We start from the raw sequence: 27,170 nt of genomic DNA, 5'->3' as shown, positions 1-27,170 counted from the left end.
GGAACAGTGGCGGTTCTGTCCGGCCAGAGGAAATGACACCCGAACTGGCAGGAGTTCAGAAGTAATCATGCCCGACCTGACGGAGGCCTGGAAGTGAGTGCGCGAGGTGGTTATAAAAGGCTTCTACCCCCCAAGAATGAGGTATGCTAACTTTCGCGCTATCTAGTTTATCTTGCCTTTGAAGGATTCTAACTTGAGCTTCGGAGCCCTTACGCCGGGTTCTCCCCGGAGCTTCTCTTCTCCTTCCGTTTCAGGTCCCTGTTACTCAGTTCAGAGGCAAGATCATCGACAGCTAAGACCGGCCAGATTGTGCATCATCAGGAATATTTGCAAAAGAGAACAAATTACCCAAATGCCTGTTTAATGGATGCTTCAGGTCTAGCTGGGGGGCTGGCCCTGTTCTGGAAATGAAACCTAGATATCCAAATCCTCAAGAAGTCCCATAGGTACATGTTCATTAGTGTCAATTCTTTTCTCCCAGAAACTCTCTGGTTCCTTTGTTTTATTTATGGAAAACCTCAAAAGAGCATAAGATCTAAATTTTGGAAATCCCTAAAAGATTATTTTGTTGAATTTAATAATGGAAATACCCCTATAGTAGTGATAGGAGATTTCAACCTGGACTTAGAGTTTGACTTTTCTCTTGATGGATAAAATAACTGCTTGTTTTAAGCCCAAAGTTGTAAAATCATTCTTGGTACAATGGTAAAGTAGAGGCTGGTTTAACTAGGCATGTGTGGGGTGCCTAACACCTTCTCACACCCACCTTGGTCCCCGGACCCTAAGAATTTTGTCTTCAACAGGTTATGAGTCACCAAGAAAAAAAAAATATTTTTCTTGCAAAATTCTGAGTTTTCCTAAATTCCCATTTCTGAAAATTTTAGGTGGTGACTCCACTCCATATTTTAAACCGTCCTCACTCCAAGTCGATTTTCCACAATATGCATAGGTTTTGGATTTTTAAGCAGCACTCCATGCAAACTAATAAAACATTTAACACCATCTTGATGTACTTGCTTATAAACAACCTAGACTTTCTAAAGTTCCATCGCTACTTTCTGTTCTTGAAGTCATGTGCCAAAATGTTTAGGAAGCATGCAAAACCATTTCCTCTACTCTCATTTTTTTAGTGCTCATTAACTTTCGTATACTTTTAAGCAAATCACATAACCTAATATAGTTTTTATTTATTCTTGTATAGTGTACACATGCGTGGTGGAAAACCATGACCATAGTCTTATGGTTTGATTGACTCAATCTCAATATCATCCTCACTGTCAATGCTTAATACCCTAGTTTTCATCCTCCTACTCCTAGTTGCAATGACATGAATAATCAAGACAACTAAAAAAATAATTCCACTAACATATAATAGTAAATAGAGATAGCAACCACAACCAATTGCTTCTATTTACTCCTATTTTGTGGTGGCCGAGGCATATCTTTGCAAAATATTATTGCATTTATTCAGTTATGGCATTGCACACGATTAAGAGGAGGTTAAATATGATATGTAATGAATAACCATACACATTAGTAGAATATAGTTCAAAAGTTGTTTCTAAACAAGGTTATTACATATGAGAACACCATTTCAATTCAGTTATCTAGTTGAAACATTGTTCTTAAGTTATAACACATGATGGACAACATTGAAATCAAAAATATGTTTGTTTAGTCGTCCATCTTTTTATCAAGCATTCTTGGTTCAAAGCTTGAATGAAAAGAAGGATAATTAAGCTTTTATAATGTTAATTAATGAAGTCAACCATTGATAAAATGGTTTATAATAAGAAAACGTTATAATAACCATGATACACCATTAGTCATAACAATGCATATACTAGCAGAAAGGTTGTAGGGGAAAGTGGAAGGTAAAAGAAAATGAAAAATGAAAATCTTCAAATAGGTTGGATCATGGAGGAAAGGAAATAAGGAATCACATGCACACGAGTGAGACTCATTTTTCCAATTTTACGCCATGATCAAACCCATGTGTAACCGGATTATTGGAACCAGTTGGGGAGCGTTCATACTTCATGCTTCGAACCGATCCGGTTCAATGGTTAAAAAACAGTTCAACCCTGCGTATGTATGAAAGCGTCGATCGGATTGTTGGACCAAGTCGTCGCCACCTGGCTCCTGCATTCATTGCCACTAGCCATTGGATGTTCCGTATGTACTGTTAACCGTTGATCGCCGGTTAACCATTTTAAAGAACCTCCAACTTGTTCTCTTCTCCCTCGAACCCCTCTCTTCATGTTCACACAAATCTAGGTAGCTCTTTTCTCTCTCTTTTCCTATCTTATTGCGCAAGACAGAGAACACAAACACAATGGGACAGGGGGGAGAGAAATCAACTAACAGCAAAAGGGACAATGGCAACGAAGCAACCAGAGAAAGAAATGAAAGATCTCTCGTTTTGATCGGTTGATTGAGAAGAAAGAGAACAAAGGAGAACACCCAAATCATCACTTCCGGAGACGTCTGAGGTGTTGAATTTGCCAGTAACAAATCTAGGTAGCTCTTTTCTTTCTCTCTTTTCTTATCTTACTACGCAAGACAAAGAACACAGACGCAAAGGGACAGAGGGGGGAGAAAAATCAACTAACAGCAGAAGGGACAGTAGCAACCAAGAAACCATAGAAAGAAATGAAAGATCTCTCGTTTTGATCGGTTGATGGAGAAGAAAGAGAACAATAGTGAACACCCAAATCATCACTTCTGGAGACGTCTGAGGTGTTGAATTTTCCAGTAAGCTTTTTCTTTTCTTCCTTTTTTTCCTTTTTGCGATCTATTGTAAACATCAAATATTTTGCATGTGGTTTCAGGCTGAAACCTCCCCTCCCCCCCCTCAAAAAAAAAAAACCAGAAACAGGAGAGAGAACTTAGATTTGCCTTTACGAGGAAGAGAGAAAAACGGGAAGACCTCCTTCGTTCTCCTTGGCAATAGCGGGCTCTGGAAAGCACATGTGATTCGAAAGGAACTTAAGTCTTAACACGATTGGATTGCTGTCACGTGCGACTCTCAATCTACTCACACACCCAAATCATCACTTTTGGAGACGTATGAGGTGTTGAATTTGTTGTTAGATAGTTATGCCTTTAGTTCCAATCAGATTGATGTATCTTTTGACATTTATTGTAAATGAATAAAGTACATAATTGATTCATGTCATTGTGGTGTGTGTTTCTGTGTAATACCCTTAAGCTAGATACTTATGAGACTCGTGTTAGTTTAGAATCTTTATAACTGTTGGATAAATCTGGGGAGATTTATCCTGCTAAGGCTGACACTGATGTACCGCCAAGTTGGTCGGGGTGGCTTGTTTCACCTGTCAGGGTGAGACTTGAGGTACAAGCAGTGTAATTTTTCTTGAAGCCCTGAACTAGACTGAAATTCTAGTATTGCTCTGGACCTTGCAGATAAATTGGCAAAACTGGAATGTTACACCTGACTCTTAGATTAGATTATGGTACTGGACTAGGTGTCGGATCAGACTGTTTTGATATGTCAATCAGTGAGATCCTTGGAGAGGGGTCAAAACCTGGGTATGTTGGGACAATCCGAGAATTCATCTGAGTGGGTGATCATAGTGACAGGATCAACCCCTTTGTCGAACAAAGTGAATGATCGGGGATGCACTCTCTCTGATGGAAACCTAAACTGTCGCCAGTTGATTTCAACCGTTGAAATTTGTTTTTGCAAAATATGTTTATATAAAGATATACATACACATATATTATGGTTTCAAAATGTCTGCAAAAGGGAGATGTCATCTTTTGTCGTACAGTGTTTGATCATTATGGACTGAGAGGTTAAGTGTAAGACCATTTAGGGTAATGTTTGATGGGCTAATCTTGCATCTGTCAACAGCCCTTGGATTTTCGTAAGGTGGTTGGACACAAGGACCATTTAGTGTAAATGTTGGGCCCATTAAGAGTCCATGGTGATGGACTCAGGGATTCACTGTCTTCTAAAGTGAATTTGGTCAGGCCTTGTAACAAAGACTGAACTGAACCCATATGGCTTATGTGTAGATCAATGTTTGGGTCTCACGCCATACAAGGAGAGCCAACTGTCCAGCAGGTTAAGAGGTTAAGTGAGCACATAAACTTAATGGGCCTAAAGCCCAATTTCAAACTGGGTTAATTAGATTAATTAAATAGGAGCAAGTTTGGGTTTGAATCAGCAAATAAGGATAAGAGGATAAGTCTTATCCACTTAAAGAGTCCAGATCCAAATAAAGGTTTGGATCAGGAAACTCCTAATTTGATTAGGATCAAACTGATCTTAAACTGTAGATAAGATAATGGATTATCCTTATCACTTAAAGAGTCCAGATCCAAATAAAGATTTGGATCAGGAAACTCGTAATCAGATTAGGAGGTTGACTCTTTAAGACTATAAATAAGAGAACAGGGCGAACATGAAAAAGACATCAGACAAGATACAACAATCTGCAGAGTTCTTCCATGTTCTTGCAGCCCCTACCCAGTTCAATTTCCACTTATGGGAGTGATCAAGAATTGTTCTTGATATTGCTTCTTAGTAGAAGAAGCAATCTGAATTCGTGCTCACCAGCCCTCTACCCCATTCTTGCTGAAGAATCTGGTTCTTGTTGAAGAGTTGTCCTACTGGTTCTGCTTCACCTCACACTATGTTATCTTTAGAGGAAACAGTTTTTAGTCTTCTCCTTGGGCGTGAACACCTTCTTTGGGAGTTACTATTACTCTGTATCAGGTATATCCCTCTCCTCCCTTTTGGTTTCAGATCTGATCCGGTTTGGTTCAAAATGATCATTGAAAAGACAGTTTTCTAAAATAAGGGAATGCGATTCCCAAATAGGAGAGAAAATTTTGAAATTTCGCCCAACCTTCCTGTAGGGTTCGGCCATCCAACAGTAGCATTAGAGGAAAAAACAGCAAACGCCAAATCTTTTGCATGTGGTTTCAGGCTGAAACCTTCCCCCTCCCCCTCCCCCCCCCCCAAAAAAAAAAAAAAAACGACAGAGAGAACTGGATTTGCTTTCATGAGGAAGAGAGAAAAACGGGAAGACCTTCGTTCTCCTTGGCAATGGCGGGCTCTCCTTCCGACAGCGGCGACAGAGGAAAAAACGGCAAAAGCACGAGACCAAGGGAAAGTCAAAACAGGAAAACTCGAAAGGGAAATCACATGTGATTCGAAAGGAACTTAAGTCTTAACACGATTGGATTGCTCTCACGTGCAACTCTCAATCTACTCGCACGAGTAGATTCTATTTGCTGCAAGGAGAGAGCACACCAATCGTATTAATATATATATATATATATATATATATATATATATATTTGATAAACTCTTTATCTTATATAGAAATTTGATGTTGTATATGAAGTACTATGGCTTTTATGAATGCTTTATTCCCAACATTCATGTAGAGTACTATAATGCTTAATCAAAATTGAAACTAATAAGGTTTTCATAATAAAGAGAATAATCAAAATAATTAGCAATCCACAAGAAGGAAATGGCCTCATTAATGGTCATAAAAAGTTAGGGAAGACCACTTAATTAGAGCCAACCCCAAATAGTTGTGTAGAGAGACTGGCCGAATGGGCCCTAGTATCCGTTTTTATGTTTAAGTAGTATGCTATTTATTTTGTATGTTAATGGGTTTGTTAACCTCTTTTATAAGTTCTTTTAAGTTCTTGCTTAGCTAGCCGCCCACTTAAGGGCAAACTTGTAATTAACCTAGTTAATGAAGATTAATAAAAGAATTAGTGTGGGGAGAGAGGAAATTATTCGAACTCCTCCTTTCTCCCTTATCCATCATTTTCTTCTTCTTCTTCTCTTATAATCTGAAATATTTTACTATTCTTTTATTGGATTGAATCACATCTTGGTATTAGAGCAGGTCTTCCTCCTCTTTTGGTTTTCTTTTCTTTTCTCATGCACCATTCATTTAGAAGAGTTTATGAAGAGATAAATTGTTGACTATTCAGAGAACTTTTTTGCCTAGTTGGCAGAGAGTTTGGAGAGTTAGAGTATGGTTATAGACTGCCAAGAAAGTGGGGCTGCTGATTTTTTGCCCAAAACCCTAGTCGACTAAAGAGTTTCCAGTTACATGTCAAAGAGATTGTTTGGTTGTGGCAGTCAAGGCTTGGATGACTCCTTTTGATCTCTAGAAGTGGGCAATTACAATTGAAAGAGGTTTGGGAAGCTCTGGTAGGAGTGGCTGCTTCTTCTCTCTCTCCCTGGAAGTTGGTGCAATGAAACCTTAGTTTTGGGTCATTTAGGTGTTTAACTGACCTCAGTTAGGTGTATAAAGATTGAAAACATTGTTTTTTTATTTTCGTTTAGTCAATGGAGCAGTTTGGAAGTGATATGAGGCATATCTTGGTGTTGGGGTTGGTCTAGTAGATTCCCTTTTGACAAGAGTGACTACAATCAAACTGGATGGAACCAATTATTTGGCCTGGGCACGATCTATAAAGATTTATGTCTGTAGTAGAGGTAAACTGAGGTTTCTCATAGGCAGTAAGGAAAAATTGACAGACCGATCCTACATATGAGAAGTGAATGCAAGAGAATTACACAATGATTGGATGGTTAGTTAATTCTATGCAGCCTCACCTAAGTCAACATTATCTTTGGATGACTTCAGCTAAGGAGATTTGGGATAGTGTTATAAAAACATATTCTCAGAAGTTGAATGTTGCAAGGGCCTACAAGCTAAAGAATGATGTGAAAATTGAAACAGGGGGAGAAGAGAGTAAAATTGTCTACTACTTAATGTTGAAGTCCCTATGGTAGGAGATTGATGTTATGGAAACAGTGGTATGAGAGAGCACCAAGGATGCAGAGACATTTAGAAAATTCGTGGAACGAAATAGGGTGTTTGAGTATCTTACAGGACTCAACCCTGAACTTGACATTATTAGGCAGAATATTCTGGCCAAGGATGAGGTCACTCTTGCTTAGGCATATGCTATGGTAAGTAGTGAGGAAAGTAGGCAACGGGTACAGTTATAGAGTCCACCTATAGAACACTTTGCTCATGCTAAAATAAAGCCAAAGGGTTCGACTGAGAAGAAAGAAATGATATGTGAATACTACAAGAAACCAAGGCATACTAAGGACACTTGTTAGAACAGATCTTCTCCCAGACAAGTTTCAAAATAACAACAATAACATTAATTTTAAGAAAAATGGTCAAACTAAAAAGCCTAAGAATGATAATGTTGCCACAGTGCCTAAAGGAGAAAATAGGGAAAGTGAAGAAAAATTAGCTATAGAGTAACTAACAACAATAAAGGTAGAGTTTGAAAAGTATGGGAGATTTTTGAATCACTTGGAAACCACTATCTTAGCATCCAACCCTTCCAGCAACACCTCTTCATCCGTATTTGCTCACTTAGGTACTTGTGCTTCTACAAATCATGCTACTAATTCAAATAATCATAAAATCCCTTAGATTATTGATTCTAGTGCATCAAACCATATGGCTAGTTTATCTAACATCTTTTGTTCATATCAAATCTTCTATGGTAGAAAGAAGATAACCCTTGCTATTAGGTCTCTTGCTCCCATCTCTGGCAAAGGGATACCAAGGCCTCTAACACCCTTGTCTTATCCTCTGTTCTTCATTTCCCCAAACTTAATACTAATATTTTATTTGTTAGTAGCTTGATTAAATCTATGAACTATAGCATAACCATTTTTCCTACCCATTGTGTTTTTTAGGACCTAACATGTCAGAGGACAATTGGGAGTGGTCATGAAGCGAATGAAATATACTTAATAAACACACCTGATAGGAGTCATGGACCACCTAATGGAGTAGCCTTGGAGTTTGTTTCATTAGAGTCTTTTAATAGAATCATGTTATGCCATTTACGGTTTGGTCATTTATCTTTTTCTACTTTGAGTCATTTGTTTCCTGATATGTTCAAGGGAATGTCTCTATCAAGTCTTCATTGTGAATCATGTGAACTCGCAAAGCATTGTAAACATTCTTATTCAATAAGCAATAAAAGATCTATTTCTTCATTTTCATATTGTGCACTTCGATGTGTGTGGGCCATATCATCTATCTACTATGGGGGTTACAAGTATTTTATCTTCTTTATTGATGATTATTCTTGTTATACTTGGATTTACCTCATAAAATCTCATGATGAAGAGTTCCTGCCATTGTGCAAATGTTTCATGAACTTGTTTTTACTCGGTTTAATATCCGGGTTAAAATATTTCGCTCTGATAATTTTAAGAAATATTTTGAGAAGAACCTTTCATCATACTTTGAGACCTTTGGGGTTATTCATCAGAGTTCTTGTTCCTATACTCCACAACAGAATGGAGTGGAAAAAATGAAGAACCGCCATGTAGTTAAGGTTGTTAGATACCTCTTGTTTGCATCACATGTTCCTATCAAATTCTAGGGAGATGTTCTTACTGCCACATATTTGATTAACCATATGCCTTTTGGGGTTTTGGGTTTTAAAACCCCATTTAGCCTTCTCTTTTTGGATGATGATTTCTTTTCTCTTCCTCTCCGAGTTTTTGGGTGCACTTGCTATGTACATGTTCATAATCATCAAAGACAAATTTGAGTCTAAGGCACATAATTGTGTGTTCTTAGGATATGCCTCTACATAGAAGGGATATTGTTGTTTTGATCTGGTTCGTGGCACTCATTTTGTGTCTAGGGATGTCACATTTGTTGAGTCTAGTCCTTTTTTTGGTGTTTCTCTTAAGGGGGGGCATTCTGAGAGGCCATTTGCTATGTTCCCAGTTGTTCCTCTTCCTGTTCCTTTTGAGTCTTTTGTTGAGCCATATTCTTCTGTTGATTCTCCTTCCACTAGTTCTACCTCTCATGTTCCTATTCTTCCTCCTCCTCCTCTAGATCATCCTCCTAGGTTTCCCTCACATCCTATTGTCCAAAGGTGATACCAAAGACAAAAATTCCGACATGGGCAAGTTGTTTCCACTTCTTCAACTGAGCCTCTAGCACCTTCCATCACTTCTGGGGAAACAAGTCAGCCTTCATCTGACCCTTGTTCTACCTTCCCAAACCTTAACCTTTCTATTGCCCTTCGCAAAGGCAAGTGGAAGTGTACAACACATTATATCTCCAAAAACCTGTCTTATAGCCTTCTATCCCTTACATATTACTATTTTCTTGCCTCGATTTCTACCCATGTGATTTCCATGTTTATGCTAGAATCCCATCCAAACCTGAATGGAGGGATGCTATGATGGTTGAACTAGATGCTTTGCATAAGAACCATACTTAGGATATTGTGGATTTACCTGAAGGGAAGTAACCGGTGGATTGTAAATAGATTTTCACTATTAAGTATCATTTAAATGGCACTATTGAGAGATTTAAGGCTAGATTGGTTGCTAAAGGCTACACTCAGATGTATGGTATTGATTATCTTGAGACTTTTGCTCCTGTGGCTAAGATGACTTCAGTTCGAATCTTGTTGTCTCTATCTACTACTTTTGATTGGCCCCTCCACTAGTTTGATGTTAAAAGTACCTTCTTGAATGGAGACCTACATGAAGAGGTCTATATGTCTTTGCCTCCAGAGGTGTATGAAAAGGAAATGCAAGGGAAGGTGTGTAAATTGCAAAAATCCATTTATGGTCTCAAACAGTCTCATCGGGCATGATTTGAGAGATTCAGAATTGCCCTTGTCTCTTTTGGTTACATACAAACTCAATCTGACCATACTTTGTTTTTGAAAAGAAGTAACTCCCTAGTAACTTTTCTGATTGTTTATGTTGATGACATTGTGGTTATGGGTAATGACACCTAGGAGGTGATTAAGCTCAAAATATTTCTTAACTCTAAATTTGATATCAAGGATATGGGGGATCTCAAATATTTCTTGGGAATTGAAGTTATTAGATCTAAGGATGGTATCTTTATTTCTCAACGTAAGTGTGTTTTTGACCTCCTTGTAGAGATTGGTAAACTTGGTGCTAAACTGGCTTCCACCCATATACACCTCAATCATAAGCTCTCTGCAACTGATGGTGAACTGTTGTCTGATATGGGAGTGCTTTAGAGACTGCTAGGGATGTTGTTATATCTCTATATGACTCGGCTAGATATTTCCTATGCAGTGAGTGTTATTTCCTCAGTTGAAGTAGAGTACAGGGCAATTGCACATGGAGTATTAGAATTACTGTGGTAGAGATCTCTTTCGGAAGAGTTGGGTATTGACTATGAGAAACCAATGATGCTCTACTAGACAACCAGGCAGCTATCAACATTGCACATAATCCTGTTTAATATGATAGAACTAAGCACATAGAGGCTGATAAGACATTTTATACGGGAGAGAGTTGCTTCAGGGGAGGCTTGCTTACCATTTATCTCTTTAGAAGAGCAGTTGGCTGATGTTTTGACCAAAGGTTTTCCAAAAGGGTGAAGGGATGAGAGATCCATCATATGGATGGCCGAACCCTACAGGAAGGTTGGGCGCAATTTCAAAAATTTCTCTCTCCCACATGGGAATCACATTCCCTATTTTAGAAAACTGCATTTTCAATGATTAATCTTGAACCTAAACCAGACCAGATCTGAAACCAAAAGGGAGTGGAAGGTTATACTTGATACGAAGTAACAATTACCTCCAATGAAGGTGTTCACGCCCAAGTATAGATCCAAAGACTACTTCCACTGAAGATGATACGGTGCAGGATGAAGCAGAATCAACAGGATGACTCTTCAGCAAGAACCTGATTCTTTAGCAAGAATCTGATGGAGGGCTAGTGGACATGACTTCAAATTACCTTTTCTACCAAAAGGTAATATCAAAACTGTTCTTGATCGCTTCCACAGGTGGAGATCGAACTGGTATGGCGGCAGGAGTAGGAGAGAGCAAGAGCAGAAGACAGAAGTAGTCAAACTGTATGTTGTCATCTCTCTTAAATCAGTAGACTGATGGATGAACTGGAGGTTCGCCCAGCTCCTCTATTTATAGCCTTAAAGAGAGATTCTCCTAATCCCATTAAGAGTTTTCTAATCCAAATCTTGTATTTGGATCTGGACTCTCTTTAAGAGATAAGGATAATCCCTTATCTTATCTATAGATAAAAATTAGCCCTCTTAATCTAATTAGGAGTTTCCTGATCCAAATCGTTATTTAGATCTAGACTCTCTGAGTGGATAGGGACAATCCCTTATCCTATCTGTTGATCTAAATCCCAGAACCGCCCATCTTTAATTAATCTCATTAAACCAGTTCGAATTGAGCTTTAGGCCTATTAAGTCTATGTGCTCACTTACCCTCCAAATTGCTGCCCAGTTGGATATCCTTGTATTGTATGGGACCGAAACATTGATCTACACATCAGCCACATGGGTTCAGCCCAACCTCTGTTACAAGGCTTGGCCGAATTCACTATAGGAGACAGTGAACCCGAGTCCATCACCATGGGCTCTTAATGGGCCCAACATTTACACTAAATGGTCATTGGGTCAAGCCACCTTATAAAAACCCAAGGACTGTGAGGAGATGCAAGATTAGCCCATCAGGTATTACCCTCAATGATCTTACACTTAACCTCTCTGCCTATAGTGATCAAACACTGCCCGACAAGAGAGGACATCTCCCTCGGCTGCAAGGTACAGTGTTGCACTCTCTACTCACATGGATCCCGGGAATTAAAACATTTTGCAAACATTTTGAAATCATAATATATATATATATATATATATATCTAAATATATTTTGCAAAACAAATTTCAACGGTTGAAATCGACTGCCGGTAGTTTTGGTTTCCATCAAAGAGAGTGCATCCCCGATCATTCACTTTGTCCGACAAAGGGGCTGATCATGTCACTATGATCACCCACTCAGATGAATTCTCGAACTGTCCCAACATACCCAGGTTTTGACCCCCTCTAAGGATCTCACTGATTGACATATCAAAGACAGCCCAATACAACACATAGTGTGGTATCATAATCGAATCTAGGGGTCAGGTGTAACATTCCAGTTTTGCCCATCTATCTCCAAGGTCCAGGGCAATACTAGAATTTTAGTCCGGTTCAAGGTTTCAAAAAAACCCACACTGCATGTACCTCAGGTCTCACCCTGGCAACTGAGACAAGCCACCAACCAACTTGGTGGCACATCAGTGTCAACCTTGGTAGGATAAATCTCCCTAGATCTATCCAACGGCTGTGAAGATTCTAAACTAACACGAGTCTCATATGTGTCTAGTTTAAAGGTATTACACAGAAACACACTATTTAACAAAGGGAAGCTGACACACTATATAAGCAAGTTGGACATAATTGACATTTATGCTTAGCTTGAGGGGTAGTGTAGAGAGACTAGGCCGAATGGGCCCTAATATCTATTTTTATGTTTAAGTAGTATGTTATTATTTTGTATGTTAACCTCTTTTATAAGTTCTTTTAAGTTCTTGCTTAGTTGGCCGCTCACTTAAGGGCAAACTTATAAGTAGCCTAGTTAATGAAGGTTAATAAAAGAATTAGTGTGGAGAGAGAGGAGATTATTCGAACTCCTCCTTTCTCCCTTCTTCTCCATCATTTTCTTCTTATTCTTCTTCTTTTCTCTTATAATCTGAAATATTTATTGTTCTTTTAATGGACTGAATCACATCTAGTTGGGTTAAGCTAGTACTAAAGGAAGATAAACCTATCAACATACTTAAAGTTTTATGGATGTTAATGAGAGGAACCCAAAGCTAATCTAACCCAACCTGACATGAAAAATAGGGATAAGTAGAGTTGATTGGGGATCCAATTAGCATTAAAAGAATGAAGGCATTTCTAAATTATTCTTGAATCCAAAGCTAATGTAACCCAACTTGACTTGAAAATAGGGATAGGAGTTGATTGAGGATTTGATGAAAAAGAAATGAGGGCATTATCGAATCATTCATGAACCCAAGTATAATCTAATAGAGATGAAGAAATGAAGACATCATTGTGACAAATCATAGATATCATTTTACCAACCAGAGAAAGCTTAACAAGTCTCAGATGAAGTTTTTTAGGTGTTGAATATAGAGTGCTATTTGGGTGAAGATATAATATAAGTCACCAATAAATCAAGGTTCGTTTGTGTATTCTATTAGGGTTTATGTTTAGTGGATAAATTTCTTAAATTGCCCTTATGGTTTAGCTAATTGACTAAGTATACCCCTACTATTTGACTATTGTCTAACACTACCCCTACTATTTAAAAAAATTATCATTACAATTAAATATTAAAAAAAATGGCTGAAATCTCAATTTTACCCTTCCATTAAATCCAAACAGTTCTCTCTCCTCTGTCTTTCTCTCATTCTCTCTTTTCACTGTCGCCATCGCTACGTCCCTTCTTGCCCGTCGGGAAAGCTATCTTTTCTGGGACTAAAACTAAACTATTTGATTATGCACTATGATGTCGTGCTCCAAATAATCAAGGTATTCCCACTCCCATTCACCTTATAGCAGGGACAACATGTCTCCCTCGAGGTATCCGTCAAGGGCAAGGTCAAGGAGTCGTTCTAGGAGTCATATGATTCAAGGAGAACTGCTTGATAGGAATCAACTTGCATTCTAGGGTGATAGATCAAAGTGTCACCGTTACCAATCTTATCCAAAGAAACAAGTTTGTTCAACCGTCTTCCTTATGCAGTGCTGATTATACTGGAATAGGGAGTGAGTAGGGCCGGAGATGTTAGCTGTACAAGTTTGTCCGAACTCATTTCCTCCCCCTCCTCTCTCTCTCTCTCTCTCTGATTAGAACTCTAATTCTCTTGTTGTCGATACCAATCTCTCTCTCCAATTAAATTGGCTTCTTCTTGTGTTTTGAATTCTTCATTTAAATTTCTCTTGAACTTGAAAGGGTTTACATTTGTTGTCCAACGAAATTAGGTCAAAAATGTTTTTTTATTCCTTTTTATTGGAAATTGTTGAAGAAAATGGGGTCACTATAACTTTGGAGGAGAAGCTCTAAGGCGCGTCTGAAGACATTGTCTTTAGAACGTTATTTGTCCCCACTCAGTTTTACTGAGTTTGCTGTTGGGTTACAGGCAAATTCGTTCCCAGGATACAACAGAGCCTTGGGCGAGAATCTGCAACCAGCAAAGTTGAAGAGTCTCCAAAGAAACATTCTGTGAGATTGTAGCAGACTGGACTGAGAAAGAGAGAGAGAGAGTGAATTTCAAAATTGTGTGTTTTGGAGTCTGATTCATGCTTCTTAAATAATTTGTGAAGAGGTATGAAGAAAAGGTAGGTGCTGGTTTAGAGAAGGCACATTGAACAGTCACAATTTGTTTAAAAAGTAGTTAACAGTTAGTGACTGTTAACTTTGAATTGTGCTTCTTGATCACACCCGATCGAATCGTGACCGTTGATCTCATCAACGGTGATCAACGGTCAGTAACGCACCAAAACCAAGTGCGAGCAAAGTGCGCCTCTAAAGCGCCTCATTGCGCCGCACACATGCGTGCGCGTGCGTTGCGGTATCGAATCCCCATACTCTCTACTAATTCTAAGGAGTGTAAATCAGCTCCTATTGAAATACTGAAAACAAAACTTATAATTTTCTAATGTGGGACAAGTTAAAAACTGGGTTTTTTCTAAGAGAAAAAACTGATTTTTCAATCAAGTGTGCATGTGCAATTTCTCATGTAATTGACCAATCAAACCCATTGGATTTAATCTTTTATGAGATCAAAATCCAACAGAAATATTTAAATCTTCGTCTGAATTTCCAGATTTGGTAAGGTTTTTCCCTTTTCGTCCAAGCGGCTGCAAAATTGGGTAGTTCATCTTCTATTCAACTAATGCTCGTGATTTTTTTTGATTGGGTTGAATCTCAGGATTTTTGCTTAAAAGAGTTCTATGTCAGTTCTCTCTTTCTATTTTATAACATTTGATTTGGATCTCGAGCTTCAACATCGTTGTTGAAAACTGAGAAATTCATAAAAACAAAGTTTTGTTCTATTTTGGTGGGGGAGTTTTGAGGAATGTCTAAGCAAAAATGGAGACGAAGGAGACATCTTAAGATGAATGGCATCTCAGAGACTTTTACTCGTACTACTAGAATAGTCGCAGGTCACCGCTAGTTGGGTCCCGAGCATTTCAAGTCACCGCTAGTTGGGTCCCGAGCAGTTCAATAGTGACAGAGGAAACCAGATGAGAGAGATTGCAGTGGCGGTTGAAGAAATCACCGCCTGCCTTCCCCTCCACTGCACAAGCCACCTGCCTTGAGGAGAAAAACGAACCAATCTTAGATCTGGGTTCAGATCAGAAATAATACAAGGAGGTGACCTGTTGAAGAAATCGCGGGCAACAACAACGACGACCACCACTGTCTCTCTGAAGCCCTTTTCAGTTTGTGAGGTTTGAAACTGACAGCGATCTGGTGTTGATGGAGACAGTCGAGGAAGATAAAGAGAGGTCGGAGGAGGACGGGGACGAGGGTAATATTGGATTTTAAAAAAATTAAAGTGGCCACGTGGTGTTACATGTGTACTTGTTTTAATGGAATATTAACGAACTAATAGTAGAGCTAGACAATTGTCAAAAATAATATGGATAACATCAATCAATTTTCAAATAATAAGAGTACATTTAACCAATTAGCTACACCATAAGGGTAACTTAAGAAATTTACCCTTTTGTTTTAAGTTGTTTATGGTTTGGGTGGACATCTATTAATAATCAAAATCAAAATAAAGAACTGTGATTTGTCAGAGTAGAAATTAATCGTTAAGCCATGTAAATTAATAATTGAACATAAAAATTAAATGGGATAAAAAACGAGAATTCAGAATATATTTTGTGGCCTCACAATTTGATAGTATTGTACTAATATAGATATATTATACTACCACAGATAGGGGTGGCAACGAGTCGAGCTTTTTACGAGTTGCTCGAACTCGAGCCCAATTCACTGGCTCGATCAATAAACGAGCCGAGCTCAAGCCTACTAGAGTTTAGCTCGTGAGCTTGCGAGCTGGCTTGAATATATATATCTATATATATATATTATAGAAAATAATATATATTATAGAAAATAAATATATATTATAATTCTTAATTTTTAAATATCAAATAAAATAATATTTTTATATATGATTTTTATTTTTATAGAATATTCTTTTCTCAAAATCGAGCTCGAGCTTATGAATTTTTGACTCGAGCCGAGCTCGAGCTCAAGGTTATGGCTCGAACCGAGCTCGAGCTCGAGTTCGAGCCGAATGCAAGCCTCGTACTATTCGGCTCGGCTCGACTCGAATTCACCATTAACCATTGATAACAGATAGGGAAATTCCCCATTAGTACATGTACTTTGGGCCTAGTGCCACTTTGGTCTTTGAACTTAAAAATGCAACAATTTAGTACCTGAACTTTCAAAACGTGACAATGCAGTACTTGTCGTTAATCAGATGTTAACCTACCGTTAAGTGACATTTGAAAAAGATATAAATGCCCTTCAAGTGTTATTTAATTTTCTTTATCAACCATCTAAACAGACAAAAAATAAAAAAATAAATTACAGTCCCAAATCCTTACCTGTTCCATTAAAGACACAAATTCGATAGTATTATAGATAGGGAAAATTCTCCATTAGTACCATGTACTTTGGGCGTAGTGCCACTTTGGTCCCCGAACTTTAAAATACAACAATTTAGTACCTGAACTTTCAAAACATGATAATCTAGTACTTGTCGTTAATCAGATGTTAACCTATCGTTAAATGACATATAAAAAAGACACAAATGCCCTTCAAGTATTATTTAATTTTCTTTATCAACCATCTAAGCAGACAAGAAAAAAAATAATAGTCCCAAATCCTTGCCTATTCCATTCAAGACACAAATGCCCTTAGAGTTGGGGTTACGTTTGTGTGGGCATTCTGGTGACCCCAACTTTCTTGAATAGAAGAGGCAAAGATTTGAGATTGTTAATTTTTTGTCAATGTTTGGATGGTTGATAAAGAAAATTAGATAATATTTGAAGGGCATTTATGTCTTTTTCAAATACCACTTAACGACTGATTAACGGTTAACGGCTAGATTGCCACGTTTTAAAAATTTGTATACTAAATTGTCACATTTTAAAGTTTGGGAATCAAAATGGGACTAGACCAAAGTACATAACACTAATCGAATTTTCCCTCGAGGAGTTCAAAGTAACGTAATTAGTGGGCCCACATGGCCACATTATTGAATGTGAATTGCCCATATACGATTGGCAGTTAAAAAACCTAACCTCCTTTCAGCAAGTTCGCTCCGGTTATTTGAGTTCTCTCGCGGGAATCGCAGCCGGAGATAAAGGCGGTCGTCACGATGGCTTTGTCATCTATAAACACTGAAGTCGCCTTCACAAAAAATAATCTCCAGGACGATAATGCCTCCATCCGTCTCTTTTGTTAGTTGTTTCGGTTTGGTTTTACTAGGGTTCCAAACTCGTTTCAGGTTTGCACGTTTATTCTGAAACTTAGTAATCGAATTCTATCGTTTGGAGATCTATTTCGTTGTTATTTTCTTTTGGCTGAATCAGTACTTCATTGGAATCAAATTCTAGGGTTCTTTTACGCTCTCTAATACGAATTGCTCGATTGCTTCCCGATGCAGAAAGCTTTTTGACTCTATTCCCTATCTTCAGTTAAATTCATTTTCTGTTTTAATTTTACGTAAATTTGGGATGGTTAATATCTTTCAACCTCCTCTTTCTTGGTTTGCTAATAAATGCGATCGATAAAATTTTATGGTTTACAACGTATAGAAATTCCTATCATTTTTTTTTTGAAAATTCCAACAAATTTTGTTAGATTTTGGCTTGGCACTGTACTTGTTGGAGGAGTTGGAACTTGGAAGGACAAAGGAGAAACTTAGTTTCCATTCAGTTTGAGGTTGTTTTCAACATATCTGTCTGAGTCGTTCCAGCCTAACCTTGAATAGTTGAATTTTACTCATTGAATATTTCCTAGAAGGTGATCAAGCGTGATCATCATTGTCCATTCATGAGTTATCTATGCAGATTGTTTTGATGTATGGCTGGTGATTGCTGCTTTTGATTTCTTTTGGATTTGTAACTGGTATTTTGTGTGTTTTTTATAAACCAGTGATCAGTATGGCGATGTGCTATTATTTGAATTTAAATTCAGAAATGCATTTCTATCTAGAGGAATTTGATGTAACACAATACTTCATTTTTAAAAATTAGTTTTTGCCTTTTTCTTAGGCTTACATTTTCTTCTTCAGGCATGGATGAAAATGTGGACAACAGTGAATCCTTGATTGGCCGTATTCAACAGTTGGAACATGGTAAGAATCTTATTATTTGTGTGCAAAACTTTACGTTGCTTTAATGTGTTTGATATGAAGTATACTAGGTTCTATTAATTTGATCAAGCATCTACTATCTTATTTACATCTATATATATATATATGTATTTGTATTAATATAGCAATATCATGTGGATTGAGGCTGGAAATTTTATATGCCTTCTTTCATGATAAAAATGAAACAGCGAAAATATTATTGTTAAAAAATTTTAAAACATTGCTTTAGTGGATCGAATTGACTACCTTATACACCCATGAGAAATAATGTCCAAGAAGACGTGCATATGTGTGTATTAGTGTTATTCCACTTTACCATGGGGTTATGAGCAATTAACTGTGATCAGCAAGAGAGGTCAATATATGATGGTTTAGAGAACCCATGAAATCCTGATCCATTGTTTAGTTACATGGGGGATGGGTGTAGTGGTGCAGGAGCAGAAGAGTGTCAGCTGCAAACAAGTTTTTCCTTGTTTTACTTTAGGAAACAAATGATAGGTTGGATGCATCATCTATTAGGGGATTCTGGAACTAGGTTCCATGGTTAGAGGGTAAGACTCAAACTTTGAAAATTAACTTTGACTAGCCAAATTGGTTTGTCGATTTTAAAATGATGTCAGTTACTTTTCTTCTTTCAGCACAAAAAAGAAAAAAGAAAAAGAAAAACTTAAGGGACTGGAAGAAGCCCAGGGTGGCAAACAAGGTCTAGTGACCTGTGTAGTCTGTCAATTAGGCAATAGGTAGACATTTGGATTGCCTAGGTAACCAGAAAGCCAAAGGACTTGATAAATTTGGCCAGTTAATATACTAGGTTCTATTAATTTGATCAAGCATCTACTATCTTATTTGCATCTATATATATATATATATGTATTTATATTAATATAGCAATTTCATGTGGATTGAGGCTGGAAATTTTATACGCCTTCTTTCATGATAAAAATGAAACAGTGAAAATATTATTGTTAAAAAATTTTAAAACATTGCTTTAGTGGATCGAATTGACTACCTTATACACCCATGAGAAATAATGTCCAAGAAGACGTGCATATGTGTGTATTAGTGTTATTCCACTTTACCATGGGGTTATGAGCAATTAACTGTGATCAGCAAGAGAGGTCAATATATGATGGTTTAGAGAACCCATGAAATCCTGATCCATTGTTTAGTTACATGGGGGATGGGTGTAGTGGTGCAGGAGAAGAAGAGTGTCAGCTGCAAACAAGTTTTTCCTTGTTTTACTTTAGGAAACAAATGATAGGTTGGATGCATCATCTATTAGGGGATTCTGGAACTAGGTTCCATGGTTAGAGGGTAGGACTCAAACTTTGAAAATTCACTTTGTCTAGCCAAATTGGTTTGTCGATTTTAAAATGATGTCAGTTACTTTTCTTCTTTCAGCACAAAAAAGAAAAAAGAAAAAGAAGAACTGAAGGGACTGGAAAAAGCCCAGGGTGGCAAACAAGGTCTAGTGACCTGTGTAGTCTGTCAATTAGGCAATAGGTAGACATTTGGATTGCCTAGGTAACCAGAAAGCCAAAGGACTTGATAAATTTGGCCAGTTACCCAGAATATCATAGTTATGTTTATGCAGAAACAAAGCACTAAAACACAATAAGTGGGGCATATAATAAGTGGTGTGGGGCATTTTACCATAATATTCTTGTGAAGTCATTATATTAAATGTTACATATTATATATTATATAAAATATATGGTCCTTGGTCCCCTCCAACCCTCCTTGTCTCTCATAGTTTGACCTTCTTGTCTTTTCTTTGATCAGCAATGAAAGATTAATTTTAGGGTAAATTTCTTAAACTACCCTTATGGTTTAGCTAATTGACTAAGGCCCTGTTTGATGCATCTTTCCACGTGGCCTGTCGGCTATTTGCTATCCTGTCAGACCGCGTTTCGGTCTTTTCCCGTTTAGTTCGTGGTAGATATAGCTGCCAAAAGCCGATGCGCCGAAAAGACGTGAGAAGCCCAAAACGGGCGATTTTCGGGAAGCTCCAATTGGAGCTTTTGCATTTTTTTTTCTATTCGTCTTCATGTGGAAAGACGCGCAAAAAGACATGCCTTAACCAACGGGTTTCAGGCTGCTCAGATCTTAATGCAAAAGCTCAATGTGTCTTTTGAATGTCAGAGCTACCAAAAGATATTCCCAAAAAGACTTGCCAAAGGGCCCCTAACTCTACTCTTATTGTTTACATATTGTCTTAGAGTATCCCTACTCTTTCTAACAATTGTCTAAAACCTCCCTTGCCATTAACATCTGTTAATGAAAAGATGAAAATACTATTTTACCCATTAACATCAGTCGATTCAAATCTCTGTGATTCATAACATCAACTGATGGAATTGTCCCGTTGGCTACGTTTGTAGTCATTTGCATCGACAATGGTGGAGATGGGAGAATACAGGGGAATGGGGGAGAGGCGGGCACGTATCCGCCTTGAATCTAGCACATAGACGGGTTTTGAGGTGATAAATAATAGAGGATGACTGGTTTAGAATGGGTTTCCCACCACACTAGGATGGGTGATGGAGAGTAACAGGTTTCTCTCATTGGTAAGATCGAGAAAAGTTGGTGGGGGAGTTGGAGAATCTGAAGGAAACTGATCTTTGCTAGATTGAGCCTTTAGAGATTGTTCAAACATGTTTTGAACTTCAGAATTTGATAATCTTCATATTGGAGGTTACATGGGTATATTTGTAATGTTGGTAAATTTTGGGGGCTTGCATGTATTTATGAGAGGAAGAGGGGCCTGTGTGAAATTCTGATATAATTGGGTCTTTTGCTTATTTAAGCCATTGATTGTGTGGGATTAGGGTTTAGTGAGAGTGGATATCTTGTTGTGAGTCTGTAGAGAGGTTAGTAATGCAGGAGATGAAGAATGAAATTTGGAATTTTCTTAAATTTTCTATAGTTTTGTATACTTGGACAATATGGGTATTTTCACAATTTTAACTAGTTCTGTGTGGGGCCTGGGCTATAACATCTTGTTCCTCTAGTTTAGTAGGGCTTATCTTTCAATTTTCAGTTTATTTGCATTTGTAGATAGAAAGTTATTGTGTTTCTTGATGCACAAGACAAAGAGTGGCACTTTTTGTAATTATAGTGAACAGTGTTCCGGGCCACACAAGTCACTCTATAAATAGATGTACTCTCTTCCTTTTGAAGCTAATGAATAAATGAATGAAAATTTCAAGAGCTCTCTTGCTGTATGGAGTGATTCCTACAAACCCTAGAGATTCTAGGACCCCTTGTTGTGATTCCTTGGGATTTCTCTTTCTCTACCCTTTCTACTCTCCCTTCCTCTCTCTTTCTGTCTTGTGTTAGTTAGTTCCAGCCCTACTGCATCAGTTAGTCATGTATCTCTTGTTCTCGTCGTGGATATTTTTCCTATCTTTCTATGGGTGGAGGCTACCAAGCCAAACCACGTTAAATCTTGGTGTTTTTCTCTATTTCTTCTTCCTATTTTCTTTTTGATTTATTAATCTCTTTTCTTTTACTTGACACTTCAGTGGTTGCAACTTGTGATCACAAATGTAGACAATAGAAAGAGGAGAGAAGAATCCTAAAATCAATCAATGAACACTTAGAATCACTCAAGGGTTATGAGGCAAATTACTCAATAATTTATCACTTCATTGATTTCTGAAAGAGGTATGTGCTTATGAAAAACACACACACACATACACATATATCCAACAGAAACTGTGTAAAAAGGTATACTTTTACTGTAAAAAAAAATCAAAATGTCATGCAAGCTCAACCAAAAATGTTGGACTCTGTTGGTTGGTGTTTTGGTTGCCCTCATCCAACAGCCCTTAGCTCTAGGTATTCTAAATGACATGAATTTATATATTTTTTTCACAAAGCATTGAAATATATTTTAGAATTTTCATTCCTTCTTGCAGAATGGGTGTTAGGTGTAGGCATTCCTTGAAGAGGGAATTTTCTTTCATGACACATTCATTGATATTTCAGAGTTGAGGTAGGACTTGATGGTGCCTTAACCTTTTGTAGGATATTAGATTTCCCACCTGATATGACACAACCAGTAGTTTATATTAACTGACCAAATACCTATCTTGGAGGTACAGTCTGATAGCTCAGTGCACCTTGATAGCTACCCTAGGGGCACATACACAAAGTTTCTTTAACTCAAAAAGTCAGGTGGAAAGTTTAGTGTACTTGGTAGCTGAAAGCTAACTTGCATCCAGCCAATGCACAATTTTGGTTGGATAAATAAATATTGTTACTCTGTGGTTTGTACTGTATCAACATATGAAAAATATAATGAATACTTGGATTTTTTTTTTGATCAGCAACAGAAAAATTAATTCATTAAATTAGAGAAGTATACAACAAGAGGTTCTGAAAAAACATCAAACCCAAAAAGTCATCCCAAATTTACAGATGAGCCCAAAACATGGTTTGTCTCTGAATTCCTTGTTTAGCTAGGCCATCTTCCATGCTGTTTGCAGATCTTCTAATCCATCTTATTTGGATAAGCATATCTCTAGAAACTTGTTTGAAGTGCCTGAATTCATTCCTTAGCTGAGTTGATCCAAAAAAATTCATCCTTAGCTGCCAAATTACTCCTTCCTCTTTTTTCAGCCAGCCCAACAACTACTTTTGAATCCCCTTCAATGATTAGTCTCTCAATCCCCATTTCTTTAGCCTTCTTCACCCCATAAACTGTTGCCAATTATTCTGATCTCACTACATCACCTTTCTGAACTGGACCTAAATACAATGCTAGGATGCTTCCATTATCTTCTCTAATTACCCCACTGATATCCGATGGGCCAGGATTGCCAATACAACTACCATCACATGGGGCGTGACCAGACCTCTGTTATTCTTTGTTTTCTAGGGGATGAAACAGCAATTGAACCCCATGAATTGAGAAAGTCTTCAACTTTAAAATCTGCAAAGAGCTTGAAGGTTTTGACCCAATGAGCCACCCTTTGGGTTATTATCTCTATTACAGCTTCCTTCTTTCCTTCTCTTCAAAGATTTTTAGATTCCTTTCTTCCTGAACTGTCCAAACCACTGCTGCCCTAGTGCATCTCCCCAAAATCCTACCTCTTCTTTTAGAACACGTAAAAGCAGGAGAGATAAATAGTCCCTCCAAGCTATCAGGGGGTCCCATCTACAACCAAAGAGAGAAGAAAACCACTCCCAAATAGAGAGAGCAAAAGGACAGGAAACTAAGAGGTGAAAAACAGTCTCACCAAATAACTTACATAAGAAGCACCAACTTGGGGACAAACACCAGTTTGGTCTTTTCCTCTGAAGCAAATCACAAGTATTACTGACAACCTCTGATCAGTGATAAAGAATTATAAAATATAATGCAAAGCCTTGTTCAGCCAATTGAACTAATTGTTGCTATTTTTTTTTTGATGAATAATAGAAGTTTAATTAATTCAGAAACTGCTTTAGAATTGTAATTTCATAAAACATCCCATGGAGAGGTGTGAGCTACAACCTCTCCCAATAGTACACAAGTAAGCTAGTAATAAATTACATAAATCACAGCTGAGCCCAAAATAATTCTTCCATATTTGCCCCTTGTTTGGCTAACACATCAGCCATAGCATTTGCTGATCTCCCCACCCACTATATGGAAACCAGCATATTCCTTGTCAGCCAATTAAATTTCTTAATGTTAGAGCTAGCTGAATAAGGGTAGATTAGTCATTTTATTTCTGTTAAGTTATATGTTTATGTGGCAGTCTTAATAGTGACTTCCTATCCCATACTTAAGTGGGGGCAGTTTAGTCTTTGTACTACTAATTAGAGGCTAATCCATATTAAGGGTCGACTGATAGGGTTTATCCTATCATGTTTGACTGTTCTCTTCATCTTCTTCTTTTCTTCTGGTTCGAACTACTGTAGCTACAGAACAAACATTCATCTTTTCTCAGTTCGGCTGAACAGCACAAACATGGTATCAGAGCTAGGTTGGCAGCAGTCGATTACAACTTCCTCAACATATATTTCTCAGTTCTTTTTTTTTTCGTTTTTCTTTGGTGCGAGTAATCTGGGGTAGCAGACTGCAGCACTACCCAGATTCCTGTGGCAACTTCTAGCGTTCAGAGGTTGGACTTCTGTGACAGGGAAAGAGAACAACAGTCGAGTGACCAGAAAGAAAAGTTTTTTTTTTTCGTGTAGAGTGCTGTCACCATGGGTGTGACAGCTGTGGTGGTTGAGTAGGTGCAGTGGTGGTGGTTTGAACCCTCTAATGAGCAGTTTCAAGAGGGATTCTTTGTGGTTTTAAATCTGCATGTTAGCAGTACAGTGGTGGTTGAAGTGGCCGAATGTATGCTAAGGCCAGTACTTGGTGATTACAAGTGTGCTTGTGTGGTAGCTAACGAACTGTAGTGCAGTGGTTGGAACTGTTTTTTTTTTGTGTGACGGGCAGAACCAACTTTGTAGACTGGAATGGCTTCGATGGGAGATGTGAGTGGTGACCAGAAATTGAGTGTCATGATTTCCTTTGATTTTTTAAATGTCCAAATGACCTCCATTAAACTTAATGGTGAGAACTATGTACCATGGGCCAAGTCAGTGGAAGTTCTTCTCAAGGCAAAGAGGAAAGTGAAGCATGTGAAGGAAGATAAACCACCTGCTAACTCTTCAGGGTTTGATGACTGGGAACGAGAAGATGCCCAAATCATGACATGGTTATGGAATAGTATGGAACCCAAAATAGGTGCCAACTTTATGTTCTTAGATACAACTAAGGACATATGGGAACATGCCAAGAAGCTTTATTCTGGGCAGGATAATACTACAAGGGTATGTCAGCTCTATTAGGAGTATTTCGATCTGCAGCAAGGGAATAAAACCCTAGAAGAGTACTATGCCATTATGAAGAACCTCAGAAATGAACTCAATGTCTATCATCCTCTCACTCCAGATGTTAAGGTTCAGCAACAACAGAGGGAACAACTAGATGTCACTAGGTTTTTAGTGGGGTTGAAATCAGAATATGAACCAGTTAGGGCCCAAATATTAGGGGGCTCTACTCTTCCTACACTTGAGGAAGTGTTTGCACGACTTCGTAGGATTTATTTGGGGCCTACAGAGAATCCCACACAGTCTAACAGATCAACATTTGTGATAGCCAGAGGAGGTGGACATGGTACTAAAGGGGGAGGACATGCCTCCCGAGGAGGTCGTGACTTAGGGGGAGGCCGTGGTAAAGGAAAAAGTAACTCTACAAGGAAGTGTACCCATTGTGGTAGGGACGAACATTCGGTGAATTTCTGTTATGATCTCCATGGCCCTTTTTCTACATGGGCCAATCATGCAGTGGCTGGTGGGGTTGATGTCAGTGATAACCAACAGGCAGATCTAACTCCTTCCACATCTACATTTGTTTCCGGGAAGGAGATGGTGAGTGTACCGCGTGATGAGTATGAGTGGTTCCTCCAGACTACTTCACAACATACTACTGCCACTCTTGCCCACTTAGGAATAGTTTGTCTGTCATCCAAACCCTCTCCCTAGATTATTGACTCTGGAGCCTCGGATCACATGACCGGGACTCCAGGTGTGTTCTCTTCCCTCTTTGAAACTTCCACATCTCAAACTGTTACCCTTGCCAACGGTTCCTCTTCTCCCATCTGTGGTGTTGGTAATGTTGACATAGCTTCTCTTTCTTTATCATCTGTTCTATATGTCCCTAAGTTTCCATTCAATCTTATTTTTGTTAGTAAATTAACCAAGACTCTTAATTGCTCTATTACATTTTTCCCTTCCTTTTGTGTTTTTCAGGATCTCAAGACGGGGAAGAAGATTGGTGGGGGGCATGAGGCTGGTGGATTGTATTACCTTGACGGTGGTGGATCGTCAGTTGCACTTCAGACTTCACTCACTCCTCTACAGTGGCATTGTCGACTAGGACATCCATCTCTCAAGGCACTCAAGATACTGGTCCCGTCTTTGAGTCATTTGTTGTCTTTACAGTGTGAGTCATGTCAGTATGGGAAACATCGTCGTGTTCCCTTCAGTCCTAGAGTTGAGAGTTGTATGTTGAGTCCTTTTGCTTTGGTCCATTCAGATGTTTGGGGCCCGATTAAAATAGTCTTATAATGGTTACAAGTATTTTGTCACTTTTATTGATGATTGTTCAAGGATGACATGGATTTATTTAATGAAAGAAAAGAGTGAATTATTTTCCATTTTTCAAAAATTCCATGCTGAAATACGTACACAATTTGGTGTTCCAATCAAAGTTCTTCGTTCAGATAACGGTTGTGAATACTTTCTTACTTCCTTTCAACAGTATTTAGAACAACATGGCATCATTCATCAAACTTCATGTGCATCCACTCCTCAACAAAATGGGGTGGCTGAACGAAAAAATCGTCATCTCCTTGAAACCGCTCGGTCTATTCTTCATCATATGAGTGTTCCTAAACGATTTTGGAGTGATGCTGTACTTACTGCGTGTTTCCTTATTAATCGGGTGCCCTCCTTCATTCTTCATGGTCGGTCTCCCTTCTCTATCTTGTTCCCCACCTTGTCTCCCTTTCCATTAACACCTCGTATCTTTGGCTGTGTGTGCTTTGTTCACAATCTGAGTTTTGGAATAGACAAGCTGTATGCATGCTCTATTAAGTGTGTTTTCTTGGCTACTCTCAGACTCAGAAAGGGTACAAGTGTTACAATCCCATTACTCGGAAGTGTTATGTTTGTCCTGATGTCACATTTTTTGAGTCTGTCCCCTTCTTCTCGGGACCTGATGTATCCGTGTCTCCACCTTTGCTTCCTCTTCCTCTTCCTCTTCCTCTTCCAGTCAGTGATCCTGTTCCAGGTGTTCTAGTTGGGGTTG

General features: G+C 38.3%; 1 protein-coding gene across 4 annotated transcripts in view; it reads left to right on the top strand.

The window, feature by feature from the left end:
• The first annotated feature begins 2,236 nt into the window (after nucleotides 1–2,236).
• The window catches only part of MEE13 (myosin heavy chain-like protein), an 85,069-nt gene continuing 60,135 nt past the window's right edge, over nucleotides 2,237–27,170 (top strand). For 2 of the 4 annotated variants that reach the window (XM_088894145.1, XM_010276090.2), the window contains exons 1-2: nucleotides 17,232–17,446; nucleotides 18,236–18,298. In XM_088894145.1, coding sequence (XP_088750271.1) covers nucleotides 18,296–18,298 — 3 coding nt within the window. In that variant the 5' untranslated portion in view covers nucleotides 17,232–17,446; nucleotides 18,236–18,295. Of the gene's footprint in view, nucleotides 2,755–17,225; nucleotides 17,447–18,235; nucleotides 18,299–27,170 lie in introns of those variants that run through there. The other 2 variants (XM_010276089.3, XM_010276088.3) reach the window with 2 other exon arrangements.

The sequence above is a fragment of the Nelumbo nucifera genome, chromosome 1 (assembly GCF_055504915.1).
Source record: "Nelumbo nucifera cultivar China Antique chromosome 1, China Antique-T2T, whole genome shotgun sequence".
In the NCBI taxonomy this organism is placed as follows: Eukaryota; Viridiplantae; Streptophyta; class Magnoliopsida; order Proteales; family Nelumbonaceae; genus Nelumbo; species Nelumbo nucifera.
The sequence above is the reverse complement of the archived record's forward strand: the minus strand, read 5'-3'. Positions and strand labels throughout refer to the sequence as shown.